Source organism: Aspergillus pseudonomiae, assembly GCF_009193645.1.
Source record: "Aspergillus pseudonomiae strain CBS 119388 unplaced genomic scaffold BDV37scaffold_29, whole genome shotgun sequence".
NCBI classification, from domain to species: Eukaryota; Fungi; Ascomycota; class Eurotiomycetes; order Eurotiales; family Aspergillaceae; genus Aspergillus; species Aspergillus pseudonomiae.
Genome location: NW_022476021.1, coordinates 206,247 through 225,816, shown reverse-complemented (window position 1 = coordinate 225,816; position 19,570 = coordinate 206,247). Strand labels below are relative to the sequence as shown.

At 48.6% G+C, this 19,570-nt stretch overlaps 8 protein-coding genes across 8 annotated transcripts; 5 read left to right on the top strand and 3 right to left on the bottom strand.

Annotated features, from left to right (window-relative positions):
• Nucleotides 1–870: 870 nt before the first annotated feature.
• BDV37DRAFT_108058 (uncharacterized protein) lies at nt 871–1,437 on the top strand. Its single transcript, XM_032078305.1, has one exon. It carries the CDS (start codon nt 963–965, stop codon nt 1,287–1,289), a length of 327 nt encoding a protein of 108 aa, XP_031941945.1. The 5' UTR covers nt 871–962; the 3' UTR covers nt 1,290–1,437.
• On the top strand, nt 1,438–3,188 carry gprD. The gene is made up of 2 exons (XM_032078306.1): nt 1,438–2,157; nt 2,218–3,188. The coding sequence occupies exons 1-2, from the start codon at nt 1,585–1,587 to the stop codon at nt 2,890–2,892; spliced, it is 1,248 nt and encodes a 415-aa protein (XP_031941944.1). The 5' UTR covers nt 1,438–1,584; the 3' UTR covers nt 2,893–3,188.
• Nucleotides 3,189–6,473: 3,285 nt separating this feature from the next.
• On the bottom strand, nt 6,474–7,785 carry BDV37DRAFT_282664 (Sec62 family protein translocation protein; the record flags this gene model as incomplete). The annotated part of the gene is made up of 3 exons (XM_032087101.1): nt 6,474–6,656; nt 6,713–7,269; nt 7,329–7,785. The coding sequence occupies 3 exons, from the start codon at nt 7,783–7,785 to the stop codon at nt 6,474–6,476; spliced, it is 1,197 nt and encodes a 398-aa protein (XP_031941943.1).
• Nucleotides 7,786–8,026: 241 nt separating this feature from the next.
• BDV37DRAFT_108041 (Lectin C-type domain protein) lies at nt 8,027–10,529 on the top strand. The gene is made up of 2 exons (XM_032078303.1): nt 8,027–8,282; nt 8,359–10,529. Exons 1-2 carry the CDS (start codon nt 8,217–8,219, stop codon nt 10,093–10,095), a joined length of 1,803 nt encoding a protein of 600 aa, XP_031941942.1. The 5' UTR covers nt 8,027–8,216; the 3' UTR covers nt 10,096–10,529.
• BDV37DRAFT_108047 (peptidase family M20/M25/M40 protein) lies at nt 10,529–13,818 on the bottom strand. Its single transcript, XM_032078304.1, has one exon. It carries the CDS (start codon nt 13,354–13,356, stop codon nt 10,963–10,965), a length of 2,394 nt encoding a protein of 797 aa, XP_031941941.1. The 5' UTR covers nt 13,357–13,818; the 3' UTR covers nt 10,529–10,962.
• A 1,924-nt stretch (nt 13,819–15,742) lies between these two features.
• Nucleotides 15,743–16,854, bottom strand: BDV37DRAFT_282661 (SDR family oxidoreductase; the record flags this gene model as incomplete). Its single annotated transcript, XM_032087100.1, has 4 exons — nt 15,743–16,026; nt 16,085–16,211; nt 16,273–16,730; nt 16,779–16,854. The coding sequence occupies 4 exons, from the start codon at nt 16,852–16,854 to the stop codon at nt 15,743–15,745; spliced, it is 945 nt and encodes a 314-aa protein (XP_031941940.1).
• Nucleotides 16,855–17,373: 519 nt separating this feature from the next.
• BDV37DRAFT_282660 (uncharacterized protein) lies at nt 17,374–18,049 on the top strand (the record flags this gene model as incomplete). Its single annotated transcript, XM_032087099.1, has 2 exons — nt 17,374–17,503; nt 17,556–18,049. 2 exons carry the CDS (start codon nt 17,374–17,376, stop codon nt 18,047–18,049), a joined length of 624 nt encoding a protein of 207 aa, XP_031941939.1.
• Nucleotides 18,050–18,492: 443 nt separating this feature from the next.
• Nucleotides 18,493–19,263, top strand: BDV37DRAFT_282659 (4a-hydroxytetrahydrobiopterin dehydratase; the record flags this gene model as incomplete). The annotated part of the gene is made up of 3 exons (XM_032087098.1): nt 18,493–18,849; nt 18,967–19,029; nt 19,087–19,263. 3 exons carry the CDS (start codon nt 18,493–18,495, stop codon nt 19,261–19,263), a joined length of 597 nt encoding a protein of 198 aa, XP_031941938.1.
• Nucleotides 19,264–19,570: the final 307 nt, after the last annotated feature.

The window sequence follows — 19,570 nt, the reverse complement described above, 5'->3', positions numbered from 1 at the left end:
GGTCCGAACAACCGGTTAGAAGAAGCTGGTATTGGATGTATGGTTGGAAAGAATCTCCGCCCTCGCCGTCGTGCGATTTTTGTTTTTGGGACTAGAGTTTTATAAGCGGTCGATCCCCTGAAAATCTTTCAGTAATGAGCGCAACTCACAATGAACGACAATACATCCCTTTTAGACTCATAAGACTAAATCTCAACCTCATTCTATACGCGTTTGGGGCGATACGATACTCTGGACACCTATCTTTAAAAGCGTGATGCTTGCGGCAAGAAGGAAGGGCTGAATGCCTGCAGGAGAACTAATAAATATCCCCCCATCAAAAAGTAAACTTTAGCATATAGTAGCCGTATCCGGAAAAGAAGCAACATGCCCATTCCATGATTGAACGTGACATACTAGAATTAAGTGACAATGAATGGCCTCAGGCTCCCAGGTTCTTGAAATTATGTGACCCATGAAGATTCCTTAGCCCCTTCTTTCTTTCCTAGGGTGCAAGCTTCTGCTGGTACGATAACCACAACGGATCTGTATTATCGTGTACTATTCATTTTCTTTGACTCTGTTATACTCTTACAGATCATATATCCATGTCCAGTCTTTCGGTATACGTGCCCGGCCATTGAGTGCGAACATATACAAAGTATTGATACTAGTAGGCACACCAAGGCTCTCCAGGTCTACTGGTAAGGCACTCGGCTGCGGTGAGTGTCGATCCCTATTCTCTCATCGGAGGATATACTCATCTACCGGGCCCAATCAGCGTTCGTCATTGATTTAGGAGTAGTCATGATCGCACTCCATTAGACTGGGTACGGGTGGCATATGCTCTGTCATTCTGACTGCACTTTCAGAAGCGCTCGAGCCATCATGTATTGTATCGATTTTTGAAACTTTCTGGGGTATGGCTGCTCTCCTGAAAACCTACTTTTGGCAGGGCCTGGCTCTGCGTAGGGTTGTTGCCAATGTCGAACAGACCTTGCGAAACGTACCCACAGGGGTTAACGCATACTCACGAGGATGTCATTTCTGACTGCAGGTTTTGCCATATGGCCACCAAGTGTTCGTTCTGCGACGGTAGTTGCCCCTTAGAGGCTTTACACTACTCCGTATACTGTGATCTTCCTGATCCAAGTCATTGGGAATGCCGATCATGTACGAAAACGTTTGCTCACTTTCCAGGCACCATACACCGTAGTTGGCTGACTGGGAAGGGCCCACTGACCCCAACTGTGGATCAGCATAAAGCAGGCTGTGTACGGAGTACTCCGAGTAAAACTATACCCAGCTAGTACCCACACTATGCTTTTAAGGGTTGTTCATCAGTACGAAGTACGTACCAAAACACGGCCAACCCTGGAACCATGAGGTGCCCCATATATCTACCGAGCCGAAGCCCTCTCTAGCCAAAGCTTGGGATAGAAAAGCTTTGAATGAGTAGCTTAGCCGGGACAACAAAATATTCCGAATTATGGGTCTGGAACCGTCTCCAAACCCAATACTAAGCGGTTATATACACTCATCCCCCCCCAAAGACTTACAGGCGCGGATACACGTTCCCCAACATTTCGTTACAAGAGATGAGCAATGACCACCCTCATTCGCATATTGCACTTGCTTAATAGCGAGGATGCTCAAACACACCTCACGAAACGGCAAAATGCTACACAGGAGCCTCTCGTGGGCGGGGATAGAGCGGGTTTTATTGCTATGGGGGTGATCGCACTTTGCTCTTTTATTTCAACTCTCTGTTTGCTAAGTTTCCTCACATACCGTTTCATCTTTTGGAAACGTTACTATAAACGTCCTCTTGCCGCCAACCAATACGTCGTGTTGATTTACAATCTCCTTCTGATTGATATCCAACAAGCAACAGCCTTCTTGCTATGCCTCCACTGGGTCTCGCGTGGCTATGTCTACTATCCAAGTGCGGTCTGCGTTCTGCAAGGTTGGTGGATTCAGGTGGGTGACCCTGGAAGTGGGCTATTTATCATGGCAATTGCGATGCACACCGGTGCAGTTGTACTGAGAGGGCGGCAACTTCCACACCGGACTTTTGTGTGTTGCGTTGTAGCTCTATGGGCCTTCATTATCGTGCTAGGATTGATCCCTGTAGGGTTATTTGGTTCCAAAACTTTCGTCATCTCCGAGGCCGGCTGGGTAAGTTGGAACTTCTGACAAAGCAAGGACAGTGGGAATACTTACAGTTTTAATTCTTAGTGCTGGCTTGGTCCGGAACACGAGACGGAACGTCTCTGGGCCCATTATCTATGGATCTTTCTCGCCGAATTCGGAACTGTCGTCTTCTACGGCATGTTATTCTTTCACCTACGACGTCGTATGAACCAGGCGGCGGTGCTCCGTCAAAGACACCAAGAAAGTCTGAAACGACTCAACCGTGTCGTCATTTACATGGTTATTTACCCGATCGTATACCTGGTCTTATCCCTTCCACTGGCAGCAGGCCGTATGTCGACGGCCAGACACATTGTTCAAAGTAGAGGATATTTCGCCGTGGCTGGGTCCTTAATGGCGTTGTCGGGGCTGGTTGACGTTGCTGTGTACGCGTTGACCCGGCGGCACTTGCTGCTGGATACGGAGATCAGCACATCGGATAAGATATATGCCTACTCCAATTCGAACGCGTACCAAACGCATATCACAACTACCACGAGGGAGAACAAGAAGGTGCGTGTGGGGTCTCGGTTACGCCGAGGTCTCCAGACACTAAATGACACGATAAACGACGGGGATTCCACTGAAGACCTGCGCAAGGGTGGCGACATGGAAATGGCCGACCTGGGCCATGGAGTGTACCAGGAGACAACGATCGAGATCTCGCACGAGCCAGCGGACCCAGTCGAATATCACGGAAACCAACGGAGTAGTGGATGATGTGGGCACCGGGCGGAGCTCCCATCTCCACTAAGAAAATTTTTTATCATACGTCCTGCCCTTTCATTACTTTTCCTTTTTGTCTTGTGCCTTCGGGGCCCTTTTTTTTCTTGCACATTGTTTTCAACTCCCATTTCTTAATTGATTAGAATGATATTATTAATGATACCCCGGCATGTTTCTCTGGCTTTTGTTTCTTTCGTCATGACCTTTTCAACTCGAATGTACGTAACCATTTGTATAAATCCGTCATACGATGTCTAGTACCGGGCCGAATTTTCGGCAAACGTTTCCATCTCATTTTATGCGGCAGGCTGATCTGCACCACCACTCTCCACTTTGGGCAAAGCTTGAACATTCTGTTGAGTCCACTCTGTCGGATCGCACCCGACACACCACGGCCTAAACGCGAAAGGGGTCTTTGAAGTTTGGTAGCGCCTATTGCCGACCTATACGGAGTAAGTTGCGCACGAATGACAATCCATATGAATGGTAGACTCAGTCGTTGAAGGCGAAAGACGGGATGGGATACACACTAGCCAAGTTCCCCATCCCATCTGGCCGGGCTGATCAACATGGATGTGCAACCTACCTAATTGACCTTCCGAATGGGGCTATTTCTTCTCCTGAAAAGCACCGGCAGTTCTCTCCGGCTGCATAAAAATCTCGGTGACTCGGAGTATCTGTCCATTGTACCCCGGTTATGGGCGTGCATGGGGCTAGACCATAGCAGCCATTCCTCATCCAACTTAGAAGTCAAGAGTGTGAGTAAAATGTAAACAAAACTGCTTACGCTGACGCAAGCCATACCACCGTCTCCAAATAGCCTTCAGTGTTTAAAACGTCTCTTGGCCGTCCCTTCACCCGAGTTGATCATGGACCGAGGATATGAGAACATGAGACCCTATAGGGAAAGCCTAGAGTGCCCTGTGACGTCGATCCAATTAGTACACTGCAGTGACTTGCCTAGGGACCTAGGTCTTTGCCCGACGCATTCCTCCTTCTCCAAGTCCATACAAGTTGATACAACTCTTCCACATAAACTCCGAGCAGTCTCCAAATACTCGGTGATGCACATGGATTAATATCCTGCCGACGCCAATTAAACTCCATTTGGAATCAATACGAGATTCTCCGTGCGACCCTCTCCCCCTTTCACCCACCTCCAATTGATGGATACCGTGGCTCTACGGAGTAGTCTAAGTTTTTAAGGTCCTAGTCGGAATACCCCTGAACTTCCAGAACATCTCTCTCTACCTTATCCTAGGCTAGGATATGGAGTATTTCTTCGCACCTCTCCCTAGGTTCCCAACTAGGTAAAGCTAGCGATTCAATGCGAACGAGGCAAATAGGAACCTCGACCGTCGACCCACCAAGTAATCAGTAGTCGCGAAGCCATCATTCGTATTAGATGGGGCTCGGCTAAGCGTTATGGGGCTATACGGGAAAGCCCAACTTTCGGACAGGTATTCTTAGAAATCAATGGTATGAGTGGTTTATTGGCGGGTTTTTTGTCTTTTCCCTGACTAACGAGGATACTGGTCTGTTTAATTAATTGTTGACAAAATGTCTACTGATTACAATCACGCGAGCAGTTTGCTTTGTTTCTGAGCTAACTCGTCTGAGCTCGCGGGATATACCCTTCTTGCGACTTGATCGACAACAATTATCTTATCCATGACTAACAGATGATGCCTCGATGGTGTATAATCTCTGTTATATACGAGCGGATTGGACCTAGCTTATTTGCAATGTGGAAGAAAAAGCGAGCTTCACCGCAAGGATTTTTGAGTATTTGAATCATCAAATTGGCCCCAGTTCTATATAGAGTTTGAGACTTGCGCTTCGCTTTTTTTTTTTTGAGTCCAGTTCCATGGAATCTTTGGGCCAGACAACTCCACTTACGGCTATTAAGTACTCTACACTGCATAGTGGTAGCACTCCTCATAGATTTCCCATCGGCCGACTATTCTTTCCCCACCGGGATTCTCGAGGACCACGATGTCACTATATTACCATTCTTTGTAAACCGCTGAGATCGCCATTGATCGTGCGGATCGCTGCTAGTCGCTTGGTGTGGGCAACTTTACTATCCGTATCGCTGTGATATATCACTGTTCTAGTTTGAATGAGGAACAGAATCTCCAAAGGATTCTACTAAACCGAATCACCACAATGCCGTTCAATTCTGACACATGACGACAATTATCAAGTCTCCTTTGTCTCAAAGATATGAACCACCACTTGATCTACCACACTGCGAAAATCCTGCTTTTGCGAGGATGATACCTCGCACATGCGACTTGCTCGTCAGTGAGAACGACTCGCTCGGGGCTCTGTAGATCTTGATTCACAGCTTATTAGCCACCGAGCAAATCATCAATCAATGACGTCTAGCTTCACAAGGGGCAAAAAGTTGCCGCGGTACATTGTCTGTATAATATGGACAGTTGATGACAGAATTGGAGATGGTTTGTTGCGCAGGTTATATCAGGCTTAGGCAAGAGCGGTATATATCATATGATATAACTGGTACGCAGTTGATTCTTCCCAAAGAAAGTTGTTGATGACTCCATCACCAAAGCTCCTGAAGCTAGATTGCTGTAGATGATACCGAATTCTCCTGGCAGAATATACGACCATATATTGTGATCACATGGCTTGGCTCAATATTCGCATGCTTCGTTTCACAAGACCTTCATCGTTGGCTCCTTGGCCGCTGAAACCTCATATTAACTAGTGAATCTGGAGTTCTGTTTCGATGCAATAATAGTCACCAGAGGTTTTTGGAATCTATATACTAATGGAAGTCTCTCCCAAGGCAGTAATTATTGAGTACATGGCTCAACAGAAATATACCATCCTGTATTACTGATTTTCTATATCAGTTGTTAACGAAAGTGTTAGGGTTTATTTTCACTTCGAATGGATTCTTGTCTACATTGGATCCTGACCGAACAAATCCAAGCGTAGTGGAGCATTCTTAATATGGAAACGCCTCCAATACATAGTGTTTACGTTTTTCCATACTTAAATTGCCTCCATGGACTTGACTGGGATCATATTCAAAAAATTCACATTGCAGCACTCCAGAAACAGTTATTTTTTGAACGGGGTCTGGATTCCTCCCCTAGGAGAGCTCCCCATGTCCGCAGTATGTATATACCTGCCCGGGTCGTCCTAAGGTCAAGTCCCAGTGCACTGTAGAGCAAGGGTTTATATAGGAGTACGGTCTAAAGAAGCTAATTGCAACCCCAATTACAACCTATATAATTCTGTTGCGCTCTGGACTATCGCCCTCAAAATTGAATAAAGTGGCGGAAGCTATCTATAGAAAAGCAGAACTTCATTTTTTGTATGTCGAAACCTTCATACAGAATTGGAATCATTTCGCCCATAACCCGAACAAACATAAATATACCCTTCAAATAGGTGATAAGGAATAACTGAAAAGCAGAGGTAACAATGAATACCGGGTAGCATACAGATGCAGAATGTTTAACTTTATCCCTAGCGCAACGATCCAGTGCAACACGGATCAGAAAGAACCTACAAAGCCTAAAGTGGCCAGATCTATACCATTACTCGTCTGTCACCTCCTCAACTCGAGGGGCCAGGTCACGCTTCACAGCACTCGAAGTATCCGAGGCTGCGGTTGCCGTTGTGGTCGCTGAAGGGGCAGACTCGGCTGGCTCAGAGGGTGGAGACTTGACAGACTTGGATACGTCGCCAGCAGACTTCTTAGACTTCTTCTTTTTCTTGCTCTGTCGTAGGGATGTTAGAGAAAGCCATAAACATAAGGTCGAGATGGAACACATACCTCTTGCCAACCCCACAAGGGCTTGAAACTGTCAATAAAGCCAACATCCTCGAACAAGTTCGGGAATAACCAGAGACCAGGAGGAACAGCAAAGACCGTGATGCAGAACAGAATAAGACGGAAGATGGACATGGCGAAGAACAACCCCAGGAGGCCCATCATACCAACACTCAAGTACCAAACACCTTGTCTCATCACCATGGGCCACAATGGGAAAAGAACAACGGCGAAAATACCAGCCACCACTACGGCGGCCATAGCCTTCTGTTTCCATTGAGGTCCCTCGTATAGCCATACGTAGTGCATCATAGGGTCTGTTTCCTGGTGCTGCTCAATCTTGACGGTCCACAGCCCCTTGACTCGGTTCTTGGGCTTTGCGTGGTTGTGACCCGCATGGGGATCAACTTTCGATACGCGCAAGGCAAGAAGCGATAGAGGGAGGAGCTTGAAAACGTTCTCTGCTGATGCACGGTCCGTTACGGGGGGGAGTAGAGAGTTCTTCTTTGCGGCTGCTTTAGCGTATGCGGGCGATTCCAGAGCGCGAATGGCACGTTTCACTGTATGGTCAATCAGCCGTGTTGCGGACAACCGGATCTAGGTTTCATGTGATAAGCACCTTTGAACATGTCCTTTCTCTGTCCATCCATGATACATGTTCTCGGCTTCAAGTTCTGAGATCGCAAGAACTGCGCAACCGCGATGGCTTTGGGGTCTGGGGGATTCGATGGGTTCACAGGGACTTGATGCGTAGTCTGTTGTGGTTGAGGCTGTTGTGGTGCCTGCTGGCCTTGCTCCTCTTGCTGAGCTTGCTGGCCCGGTTGTCCTGGCTTTGGCGATCCTTGGCCCTGTCGTTGGGCCTCAACCTGTTGTTGGTGAGCAGCGAGAGCTCGCATTCTCAGTTGCTGAACGTATTGCTCGGTGGACATGCCATGCTTCGCGGCTTCGGCATTCAGCTGTTCGCGCTGCTGTTTAGCGAATTCCTCCGGCGTCATGCCACGCCTTGCGGCCTCAGCAGCGAACTGTTGCTGCATGGCGGCAATCTGCTGGGGAGATGGCTGCCCAGGCGCCGCCATTTTGTAGTAATGTGAAAGATGGGGATGGAGTCGGAATCAATTAATAATAGTGCGGGCGGGGATCTCGAGTAGTCCCTCGAACTTGACGGAGGAAGAGAGAAAAAAAAAAGAAAAGAAAAAAGGTCTAGCGATTTAGAGAACAAAGTAATATGGTCGCAGTTGGAACTCGAGGATCAGTGGGAACTTTCGAAGTGGCCAGATAATAAATGTTCCAGCTCAAAAGGGTAAAGCCGTAAGCCACGCCGCACCGCCTTCCTCTGCGGCGGAGGTGGAGGAATCTCCGTCATCGCCCGTGTTATCAGCTTCATTTACTTCGTCTTCTCCCCCTCCCTTCTCTTCTCTGCTCTTCCTTGTCTCTAATGGCTGCCCTTGCGCGATCCTTTTCAGTACTGTCCGTCTGCCATGCGTATATATAAGATCTCAGCAGCTCCATGTCATTAAATTACAACCCTGACCAGTCATCCCTCATCAATACGAAATGGGAAACGATCTTTCTGGTAAGTTACCCCATCCATGTCGGGGAAGTATACAGGGAAAGTAGAAAATGAATGAATTAGCTAAACACCGTGATAGAGCGAAAGAGATGTGGCCGGCCAAATTCCACTTAACTATATCACAAGCTCTGGCGTATCCGTGACAGCAGCATGCTTTGGCAACAATGTATTCGAGACGCAGTCCGCTGAAAAATGTATATCCAATCTGTTGTCGGTTGGATACCGACGCTTTCTCGTCGATCTGTATTGGTCGGCGGGCTTGCGGGCTTGGACGTTTTGCCCAGTGGCTATTCCAAAGAATGTTCCCGTTGTCACTGTTTCTACGACGCCCACAATGACACCAACTGCAACTGCCAGTGCCGCTCAAAGTACTGCTACCCTCGTTTCCAGTTCATCTGGCTGGCCTGTCTATGAGCTAGGCCCCTATCTATGCTCAGAGAACCTCGACCTATCTGGTCTGATTGATATCTTCCAGGATTACTTCAAAGACACAACGTCTCAGTTGAATGTGTACATCAGATACCTAACGTTCAACCTGCATGTTGCTGCTAGCGCTGCCGCTCCGGAACTGCCTGCAGCAAAGGTATCGGGTGATGAGCTGCCGTCCTTTTCTGAACGAGTAGATACTTTGATGGATGACCGTCTTTTTTACTACATCTACACACCGTCACGGCTGGCCAACGAGCGCAGCAACCTGAACGAGTCTTGGTATGAAGTCGATGATGGGTACAAGCCTATTACCGAATATTTCGCAACTCATGAACTCTCAGATGGTACACAAAGTACTCCGGACGGCTGGCCAGCCTCAAAATATGTACAACTTGCACAGGAGCGCCGTCTCTTTCTTGAGTATGGCTCTGTGGACCCTCAACTCGAGGACTACAACTTAACCGCAGGTAAAAGCGAGGTCATATTTCCTCCAAGATATCTAGCATCCTTAGTACCCGCGCCTTCGGCCGATGAAGGAGGTTTGGATTACGGTTGCTTTTATGACGCAGATGCTTTCCAGGTATCTGAAGTGAACTCCTCTTGGGCACTCTCAAGTAGCCTGTCTCAGCCACATGGCTTGAATGAGACCTATGCCTTGCGTGAATTGTCAGAAAGGGTTGTAAATCTAACCGCGTGTGGGTTGACACCAATCCTCAATAACACCCTCTTCAACAAGACCGCCGACCAGGAGGTCGCACCATATAAAAATATCTCTCTATCTTCTACATGGGCTTGGGCAGAAGGGGAACCCCAGGGCGCCGATGTGGCCGACAATATCGATTCGCCCCAATATGATCGATGCGCAGTCCTCGACGTCTCCGTAGGCGGCCACTGGCGCGTTGCGAACTGTACGGATGTGCGGCGAGTCGCCTGCCGAGTAGCGAACTTACCATATACCTGGACAGTATCCAGTACTGCACATAGCTACACCGATGCTTATTCAGAGGCTTGCCCAGACAATACGACCATGGGAGTTCCTCGCACAGGCCTAGAAAATACGTATCTCTACCGATACCTCCTGACCCAACCAAGCAACATCATTGATCCCACGTCTCCAGACCGCGCTAAGCGGGAGATTTGGCTAGACTTCAACTCTCGGGATATCACGTCATGCTGGGTGACTGGTGGGCCTGAGGCTAAATGTCCATATGCGTCGGATCCTAAACAGCTGGAGAAAAAAACAGTGCTGGTGTCAACCATCGCAGGCATTGTTATTTGCATCATCACTGCACTGACACTATTCGTAAAGTGCAACACCAACCGGCGGAACTCGAGACGAGGCAAACGAATTATCCAAGGGTGGGAATATGAAGGTGTCCCTTCTTAACGCATGGAAATCGGATACTAATATTGTACCAACACAATTTGACGTTTGGAAGCCGTTCTGTGACACGAAACCATATGTATTTGATACCCAATGTACTTCTTATATTGAACAATGTATATAAGTGAATGTACCTCATCTGTTTGTATATAGCTTCAGTACTGATGAATGTATATATTTACAATCTCCAACTGATTCCTCGGCATCACATGCCACAACCAAGTTTCTTTATAGCTCCTTATAACTCCTGAAATTCACAGGATTCTATTAGCTGTCCTCGATAAACCAAAGAGAAACCACTTCCAGAGCATCTTATTGAGAAAGAACTTGCATCAACAGTGACCTGCGTCGCAACTAAAAACCTGGTCTACAGCGATATATACAGGAACATGGCATACATAGTATAGCATGGTACGTTCAACACGAACAAGTTTCAATCATATATAACCAGTAAGCAATTGACAGCGTGAGATATCCTGATTCGTTCATCGCTGTGAGGAATAAAAAGAGAAAAGCATTTCGCGAGTAACGGCATTATACGGCGATAAAATATAATAGTTTGAGGGCAAGAAAAAGAGAGAAGGAGAGGTGGTTTGCAAGTCAAGAAGAAAAGAAAAAGCAGGGAGGCCATGATGTTATATGAAGTTCGAAACTGTAACGCGCTGATGCAGGATGGTATGGTATAAAGCTTTTTGGTTAGACACGGCTGGCTATCAAAGCCGGCAAAGAAGGAAACGATTCTGGCATAGTGAAACATGATGAGAAAGGAGAATAGTGGTATCTAGTTAAGAAGAGAGGCCGCTCTCTATATGCAAAAGCGATAATCAAGGACTGGAATAAGGCTGAATAAAATCAGCAGAGGACTATGGCTTATATGCCATTGACGGTCCGTGGGTGTCGAGAACCAAGACTTTGGGTTGCTGGTGGAAGAGGCATGGGAGCAGGACGAGGTGCGGCACTGGCCAGGCTTTTCCGACGCAGTCGGGTGCCCTTCAATGGTGGTGGTGATGTGCACACACGGGGGTCCGGGAATTGCTCAGCTATTTCAGGAAGCGATGGCTCGACTGGAGAAGGAATCTTTGGTAAAGGACAGTCAGGAGGAGGTAATGCCGGCGGTCCAACTGAAAGTCCAGGCATACTCTTGCGACGCAGCATGGGTCCAGTCGAAGAACGATTTGGCGTGGCTGTTGGAAAAACGGAAACCCTGTGGCGTTGCTGTTCCCGACGAGACGCTTGATAGCCGGTCTCCGGGGGCGATTGTGGGATTTGTGAATGGGCAGACTCGTGCTCGATAATGCTGGTGGGTCGCGAGGATTGCGCGGCAGTTGATGTTGCAGCGGCGGCCTTCGATATGCGCGAAGTATGCTGCAGCTTTGGATCCGTATTTCTAGAATCGCCGAGCGAATCCCCCGAATTGGATATGCGTAAAGACCTCCTCTTTGGGGAGTCACGGAAAGGTACGACTTGTTCATGCGATTCGCTCATTGCGACGCTGGTGATGCTCTTGATTGGAGACTGTGGTGGAGACGGGAAGGCAGAGATAGTATTAGTCTCGTCTGTGTCGGTTTCGTCGTTGCGAGCGGAGGGGAACCGAGGAATTTGCATCTGACCTTGCCCCATCCTGGCCGTGAATCTCTTGCTGAAAGATGGAACACTGAAGTTTGGGGCTGGGGGCGAAGCGCTTCGCAAGATGGGATCAGGCACCGTTTGCTGGGACTGGGAAAGGTCCGAAGTTTCTGCTACTGTTGGCACATTCGAATGATGTAATGAGTCTCGCTTCATTGAGCTCGAGAATGTTGGGCTTCTGGGCGGGCCATCTAGCGTAGACAGGACCGTCGATATAGCGCTGCCATTCGGAGGTGAACTAGCTCCGTTTGCTTCGGGCTTCAATCCCAGAGAGTAGAAACGCGTCTGACCACTGACCGGCGAAGTTACCTCCGTTTGTGTCGTGGACATCGATTCGGAGCGCGACTCGGGAGTAGCCTGTGTAACCAGCGACCGTCGATTAAATGAGATATATGAGCTTCGGCGAGACTGATCGCTGAAATCTTTATCATCAACACCGATCACTGGTTGAGGATGCAGATAGGCTTGGGAGAACCGGTTAGGGTCCTTCTTTACCAACTGTCGGATGCTAGGTTTAGACTCCAGTTGATGGTCCGTGTCGTCGTCGACCGCTTTCTCCGAGACATACTTCTTCCCTCCACGTGCTTCGATCTGAGCCCTGACAGCTAGAAGCCATGAACTCATTTCTTCAGGGGTGTTTAGAACGAGAAGAAGGCTCCGGGTTAAACGCCGAGCATTGGAACGGTGAAAGCCAAAGCGGGAGAATAGAGGCCGGTGCGTATCGGTCGAGGCAGCATTGTTTTCATCGTTCATTTGGGAGATTTGCAAAACCCAATGCTTGCCCGGGATCGCATCGCTCGCAAATGCTACAGACTTGGGACCTAGCTGCAACATCTTCTCCGGCAGCCGATCATACTTTCCGCTACCAGCGTACTGCAAGATATATCCAGCTGTGACCAGCACATAAATCTTCGGAGACCAGTCAGTCTTGCCGATGGTCTCAGACAAGGAGCGCAAGTGCTTTTTCTTCTCTTTGGCCTCCTTCTTCCGAGTTGCTGGATTGTCTGCCTGGGATAATTCGTTCTGAGTGTTGCTTTGTTTCGCCGAACATGTGGCCTGGATCCGCAAAATGGATTCCGCAGACAGAGAAGGGGTCGAAAGATTATCATGTTTGATTGCCTGTGGGTAGGCTTGGAATAGCGGGGGAGGTTTCCAGCCTATCTCACCCGCCGTTGACTTGTCCTCACTAGTTTTCTGGCGAGATTTTGAGGGTTTGGACCTAGGAGGGTCCGCTGCAGGCGAAGCCATAACTGTGGGCGTGGAGAACGCTGTTTTGGGTGTGGCTAATGCTGGTGAAAGAGGGGCGGCGAGATCTGGGGCAGTCTGTGTCGCAAGATCCTGCGCTTCCTCAATTTCAGAGAGCTTAGAATCGGTGCTCTCTTTGTGGGTTATTTTTTCACGGCTGAAGATGCTACGCAGGCCGGATTTAGAGGACTGCCGCTTGACTGGGGTCTGTAATGGAACACGCTCGCCTGTCTCGCCATCATTCTGATACTCCTCCGGCCGTGGCCGATTGGGACGAGTTGCAACCACAGTCGGCCGGGCACTTGGGCGGCTGAAGTTGGTTTGTAACGGGGCTAGGGTTTGGCCTCTGCGCTCGCTGACCGATGATTTAGGCGGATCGGTGTTCACTGTCATTCTGCTGTCTTCGGTTGACAGCTATCCTTTTCTCGGGCCCTAGGGCTGATTGGGTATCGTGCGAATAGAAATGTGTTATAGTCCTCTTGTCATGCGCTCCAATGTCGCTGAACCACTGTTCAGATGAGGGAGGTAATTAGTAGAGAGTGTACGATTGGCTCAAACAGAGCGTGGTTGAAGGAATGACGAAATGAGCAGAAAGTGCGGTTCGAAGTAGGTCTTCTTTCTCCACAAAAGACGGTGGGATAATGGGCATTGCAGTATCGGATGGACCCACGGTGTCTACTAGATAGTGCATTGATCACCAATTGAAGAGAGTCAAAGAGATGTGGTATCAAATGGGAGTTGAAAGATCAATTCAAGAGCAAAAATGATCGTCTGACGGCCCGAAATCGTATCGTAATAGATAAATGAAGGAAATTGAGTGAGGGGTCGCTACAATAAATCAATGGGTAATCTGACTACTCTATCGACTGGACCGAAGCCATGGTCTTCCAAAAGCGCTCTAATTATGGTAAGTGAGTGTCAAGAAAAGAAGATGGGAAAGGTCGAGTGTGGGAGGAGAGAAGAGGAAGAGGTCATGTCGAAAAGACCAGGTCTGGATGGGCGATGAGAATCCAGCCGCAACGGAATCATGACCAATTTTTTATTATTTTTTTTTTCCTTTGTGTTAAAAATTAAACCGGACGGACGTACCAATGCACACTAGTCTGTGGCTAAGGAAGCTGCTGCCTTAGTCGCGGCGGTGATAGTGTTGGCGATGAGCAGACCTGAAACACAGTAGACTAGCAAGCGAAACTGGGAGTGGAGAGAGGAAGCGTTCTGAGACAAGAGGATTGAAATCGAAGCACAGATTTCATTGCGATCTGGATTTCTGATCGGGCGCGTAGTTCAGCGTTGAGTCCATGCCAAAACGTCTTCGACCCAGATGACGAAAACGCCCGTCGTCCGTACGGAGTAAATATTCTCCCAAGCCCCAACACACTGAAAGATGAGAATACCCCTGAAATTCAGCCCCTCGAAGGTCTCCACCTTGGGTAACGGTTTTCCGCTGATTGGGCCGAGGATAGTTGAAAAGGGAATGGAATCATCGCTAGCTGGTTAGTTCAACGATAGTCAGCCTGGACACACAGTGTCGCGGTCGATCGCTGTCAGAACAGGGTCCCGTGTGGCGTACCTGTAGATCTGGACCACCAATGTCTTACTCTCACAATTGAGGGCAGTTTCAACTCGTATTGTCTCGGAGAAGGAATCGAGAATTGTGCGATTATTTTTGGATGATAAGCTTGGCTTTTTCTTTTTTTGGGTTTTCAACCTTATTTGTCACGCGGGCACGAGACCCGCGTTTATGCACGTCAAGAGGTTTGTGCGGCTGACTAATTATCCCCCTGAACGAGGAACTTAGTGATGATCCCTTACCGTTTTGGGTCTTGGACTCGGTAAACTCCAATCTGATCTAGTGGTGTAATTAAAGGTCGTTAAGACTTAAATAGGTTTAATAAGATGAAAGTCTTAGTCTCACGGTCCGTGTTTTTAGCCCGGTTCCTCGGTTCCGCCCTGTGGGGAGTTGGAGAAAGAAAGATGGACGAGTGGGTGTCATATTCGCAACATTTACTCCATATTATCGACCACTGATACTTACCACCAATCGTATAGTTCCAACATGAATTACAAAAGAAAAATAAAACATCATCTGTAGTGCTATCATGGTGACTCGTGATTCATCCAAAATTGACTCCTCACATACTCACACCGCAAATATCCTCATTCGCAACCTCATACGTGTCCTCTATATATCACCAAACTTGTAGATCGCGGGTAGAAACGCCTACATACGCCGGAGTATGGTAGCTCCCCTAAACCTTTGCCTTCTTTATGATATTACTCTTGAAGTTAGGATTTTTTCATAACCACACCTCAATGTAACTATGATAGGCCCGAAAATTTCCTCGTTCATTCTGTAGTACTGACAATACTAGTATCGGCGCCCCCCTGAATGACTATTTCGTCGGTGCCATCAGACATATCATCTCCGGCGTTACTCAGGAAAGTTAGTTCTCATGTAAGCTGAAGAGTCATCCGTGCCCAAAGAAACACTCCCCTGTTTATACCAGTACATTTTGATGTACAGTTTGCTCATGAGAGGACTAAACACAGAGCAACCTGAGCAAACGAGGCGTGCCTTTTCTACTGTATATTCAATTCAGGTTTCGACCATGTGCGGCTTCGGTGAGTCCTACACTAACAACGCTCAAAATAGGCAATCTCAAAGAGTGACATTCACATACCCATAAAGCGGCAAAGGCAAATCATCTGACATGCACGAGTTTAGGGTGTGACACAGCCTACTGTGTTCATAGCTCAAGTAGCAGAAGGATTCTCTCGATCAAAAGCTCTCCCCCGAGAGCTCCTCGCTTAAACTCCAGAGCCGATCAGCTAGTACGGGATCCCTAGCGTACTCTCGTGCTTCACAAACTTGGCAATCTTCCATATAAGCGCCGCTCGCGTCCGTCAACTCTGGGGATAATGCTGCTACCAGTGTGGTAGAAATGCCCTGTTCCAGAGACTTCGGCGGGTCTCGACCAAACGGGAATCCAGTGTTCCTGCGGGATACTTCATCCATGGGACCAAGGTCGGGGCCGTGAGAGAAAAGGGAAGTCCCCGGAACATCTACACCAGAGTCAGTTTAACCTAATCGGAACAGCGCAGAAGAAAATGAGTAACTGACAGCCAGGGTGGGCCGCGTATGACAATATGCCGTGCTTCTTATAACGCTGTGCCAAGCCAACCGTGAAGAGGATATTCGCTGTCTTGGATTGTCCGTATGCGCTCAACGTGTGATACGTTTGGCCGTCCTGGAGTAGTCAGTTTCCACCTCATCAGTACTTAGGCAAATCAGGATCGAGAGTCTGGTACCGAGAAATTCCAGTCATCGAAGAAAAACGGCGCCAAGCGGTAAGCTGCACTGGTGACATTGACGATGCGAGATCCAGGGCCAGCGGCCAGTATAGACGGCATCAGCTGTTTCGTAAGGAGGAAATGCCCGAGATGGTTAATGGCAAGGGTCTTTTCCAAACCATTTTTACTCTTGCTCCAGGGGATAGCCATGACGCCAGCATTGTTTATCAGCACATCAATCTTAGAGGTAATGCTAAGAACATCTGCTGCGGCCCGACGAACGGAGTCAAGGTCGTCAAGTTCGATGTGCACAAAAGCATGCTGAGTCCCAGGACTGATCTCTTTGATTGAAGAGATGACATTACGCACCTTGCTCTCTGTGCGAGCAAGTAAAACTAAATGAGAAGGCCGTGCCGATGCCAGAGCAAAAGCAGTAGCACCTCCGAGGCCGCCCTCACTGGCACCGGTAATGACAACTGGCTCTCAATTAGCATGGCCCTAGCATACGATGTTGTGGTACCTACCGACTTTTCCTTCAACCAGGCTTCCCCATCTCTCGACCACTGACTTGCCTTCAGTATCAAAATCAAAACCAGACATGGCTAAATGCACTATAGGAGCGTTGCAACGGGAGGAATGATCTCCTTGGTGACTTCCCGACTAACGACAATGTACGGGAAGTCCGTCAACTATGTCATTGTACTTATAGCCGTGGAATGAGCTGCAGCCTTGGCTTCACGCATTGATCATTCAACATGAAATGGCACAGGCTTCCTCTTCCAAAGCTGTATAACATTTGAGCGGCCAATGAACCGGGCAGACTCTTGCCGCCCAGTCCGCGCGATGATCGGGAGAGACTAAATGATTACTCCGTACTCCGTACAACTCCACGATTTAATCCACAGGATAACCCCGAGTCAGGGGCCAAGGTGAGTGGTGGTAACTGTACCACGTATAGTGGCCAACCATTCAACGCTATTGAAGCGGTGGAGGCTCCACGCGCAAGTGATTACCGATGGTTTCTATCCCGCAACGAAAGCCCTCTATGAATAGAGGGCGCACAGTACAAACAGACAAGGCACTAGGATCTAAGTCACGGGTGTAACTTCGAATCATCCAATGCGGTTAAGCGTAGCAAAGGATGCGGCTGCCCCCAAACCCGATGTCGACTCGAAGGACTATTGGTACGGCATTCCGGAGCGAGTAGAGCGATGGCGACGCCATAGTAGATTGAACCAGGGGCCGTACCGTAAGTGATAGCTTCATTGGCTATCAAGGCTCCTACACTAATGAATGAGAAGAGCAGCGCAGACGCCATGGGGGCACAGCATTCGTCAAGAAGACGGACCAACCACCTGAGCCGGCACGCGAGCGACAAATATTTGAGGATCTGGCAGCAGCTGCGTACCATAGCTATATTCTAGGCTGCCCTGCTGTTGACCAATTACTGTCCCTCACTAGAATAAATGTATACCGCGCGTTTATAAACAACATAAGCTTACTTGGACTGTTTATGGATAGCCTCTGTGAGACGGATATTGTGTCACCTTTCAACCAAGCAGGACCGACACCACCCATGGTGAAATCGCTTCCTTTTCTTTGCCCGTCAGGCACACAACGCTCTTGTCACCATCATCCATGGCTCAATTTCTTTCCGCATCTTCCAGTGCGAGATAATCTTATCCGTGCCCAGGAAAGGTACGACGAAGACGAGCTCTGCTCTGGAACCCAAACGCAACTGACAATATGCCGCTGGTCTGAGGCGAACCATCTGATCCGCGGAACTGGCAAGTGACCGAAAGTTTTATAAAGAAATGAGAATGGGTCATCCATGGCTACCCAGGGATTCTGGAGTATACCAACAAATATAAGCTCAAAGAGGGGAGAATCTCATCTTTCGCTACTCATAAGGAAGCCACTGTATAAGCGCCAAAAGGCACTGAGACCTGATTCAAAGCAACTCAACGACTTTTAGTGCCGATAGATAACTGGCTTATCTCTCAACACCAGCATGTCCAAAACTACTCTCTAGCATAACAGTACCCCGAGCAATTTTCCAAGCCATGAGACATCATGCACCCTCCATACTTCAGAAAGGACCAATCACGTGAGGAACCCTAAAAGCGGCAAGCCCCCATAAACGCGGAGATGGTCCGTTCACCGGCAGAATAAAGCGACACAACAGCTAAGCTAAGCTCTATACAATTGTCCGCCAGTTCATCAATCTCCACAACAAACATGAACACCGTGTCCCGGGCGCTACAACGCCCCAGTCGATCACTGACATCGCAACTCCGCCGATCAACCCGCCAACACCACCACCGATCTTTCCTGTCCCCGGTCGCCACTTCTCACCAGGCTCTCCGCTCCGCATCGCCATCTCTTCTCCGCCATCCAGCAGCACCTTCGCAAGCGCACCGAACGTTCTCGCACAGCGCAACAGCCATGGCCGCAGCACCGAAATTCGCCCGAGGCGTAGATGGAACACAATTGCAACCGGAGCTGGACTCGTTACTGGGGCAAGGGTGGACGCTGGATGAGGATGGAATGGGGGTGAAGAAGACATACTACTTCAAGACGTATTTCAAGGCGGTGGTATGTCCATTTGCCCTTCTTCCTTTCCCCAACAAGTTCTACTTGACTATACACATTTACCGCTTTCGTTAATATGTCTACCATATACCCAAAGCTAACACCCCACCCCAACAACAGAGCTTCGTCAACGTCGTCGCATCGCAAAGCGCAACCAAGAAACACCACCCCACCATCACAGTCGTGAGTGCCCCCCCAATTCCAACCCAAGCCAAACAATCCTAACAAAAAGGTAAACAGCGAATCGGCTCCGTCGACGTCCACTGGACAACACACCAGCCGCGCGGTCTAACGGACAAAGACCTGACGATGGCGCAACACTGCGACGAGGCGGCGGAGTTAATGGGCGCGGTGGAAAAGGAACAAGGGAAGAAATGCGGTCCTTCTTCGCCGACTCAATCGTCGTCGGGGGTATAGTCGCAAACGGAATCTATATAGAAAATAATCGATCGTTTATATGTATATGTATACCCAGTATCCATTCAGAATATATCCCTCGGTGGTAGGGTGGCGTTATCTAGATCATTCGGGGATATACCTGCATCCGAGTTCCATACTCTCGGCATATGATATACCTATATACAGTACATGGCAACATACACAAGACGGCGCCGTGTGACGACGGACGAAGGGTCTCGACTCGTCCATTCTTGAGTCGGGACCTCCAGCTTCCTTCAGCACAACCAAATCACATGTCGACGCCAAAGAATCCGCCAGCAAATCT

What these genes read in the sequence shown, in the direction of transcription:
- BDV37DRAFT_108041 (XM_032078303.1), top strand. Translation starts at nt 8,217, where the DNA reads ATGTCATTAAATTACAACCCTGACCAGTCATCCCTCATCAATACGAAA. An exon ending in AATGGGAAACGATCTTTCTG is followed by an intron (nt 8,283 to 8,358) that starts GTAAGTTACCCC and finishes ACACCGTGATAG; the next exon opens with AGCGAAAGAGATGTGGCCGG.
- gprD (XM_032078306.1), top strand. Translation starts at nt 1,585, where the DNA reads ATGACCACCCTCATTCGCATATTGCACTTGCTTAATAGCGAGGATGCT. An exon ending in TCATCTCCGAGGCCGGCTGG is followed by an intron (nt 2,158 to 2,217) that starts GTAAGTTGGAAC and finishes TTTAATTCTTAG; the next exon opens with TGCTGGCTTGGTCCGGAACA.
- BDV37DRAFT_108047 (XM_032078304.1), bottom strand. Translation starts at nt 13,356, where the DNA reads ATGACAGTGAACACCGATCCGCCTAAATCATCGGTCAGCGAGCGCAGA.
- BDV37DRAFT_108058 (XM_032078305.1), top strand. Translation starts at nt 963, where the DNA reads ATGTCGAACAGACCTTGCGAAACGTACCCACAGGGGTTAACGCATACT.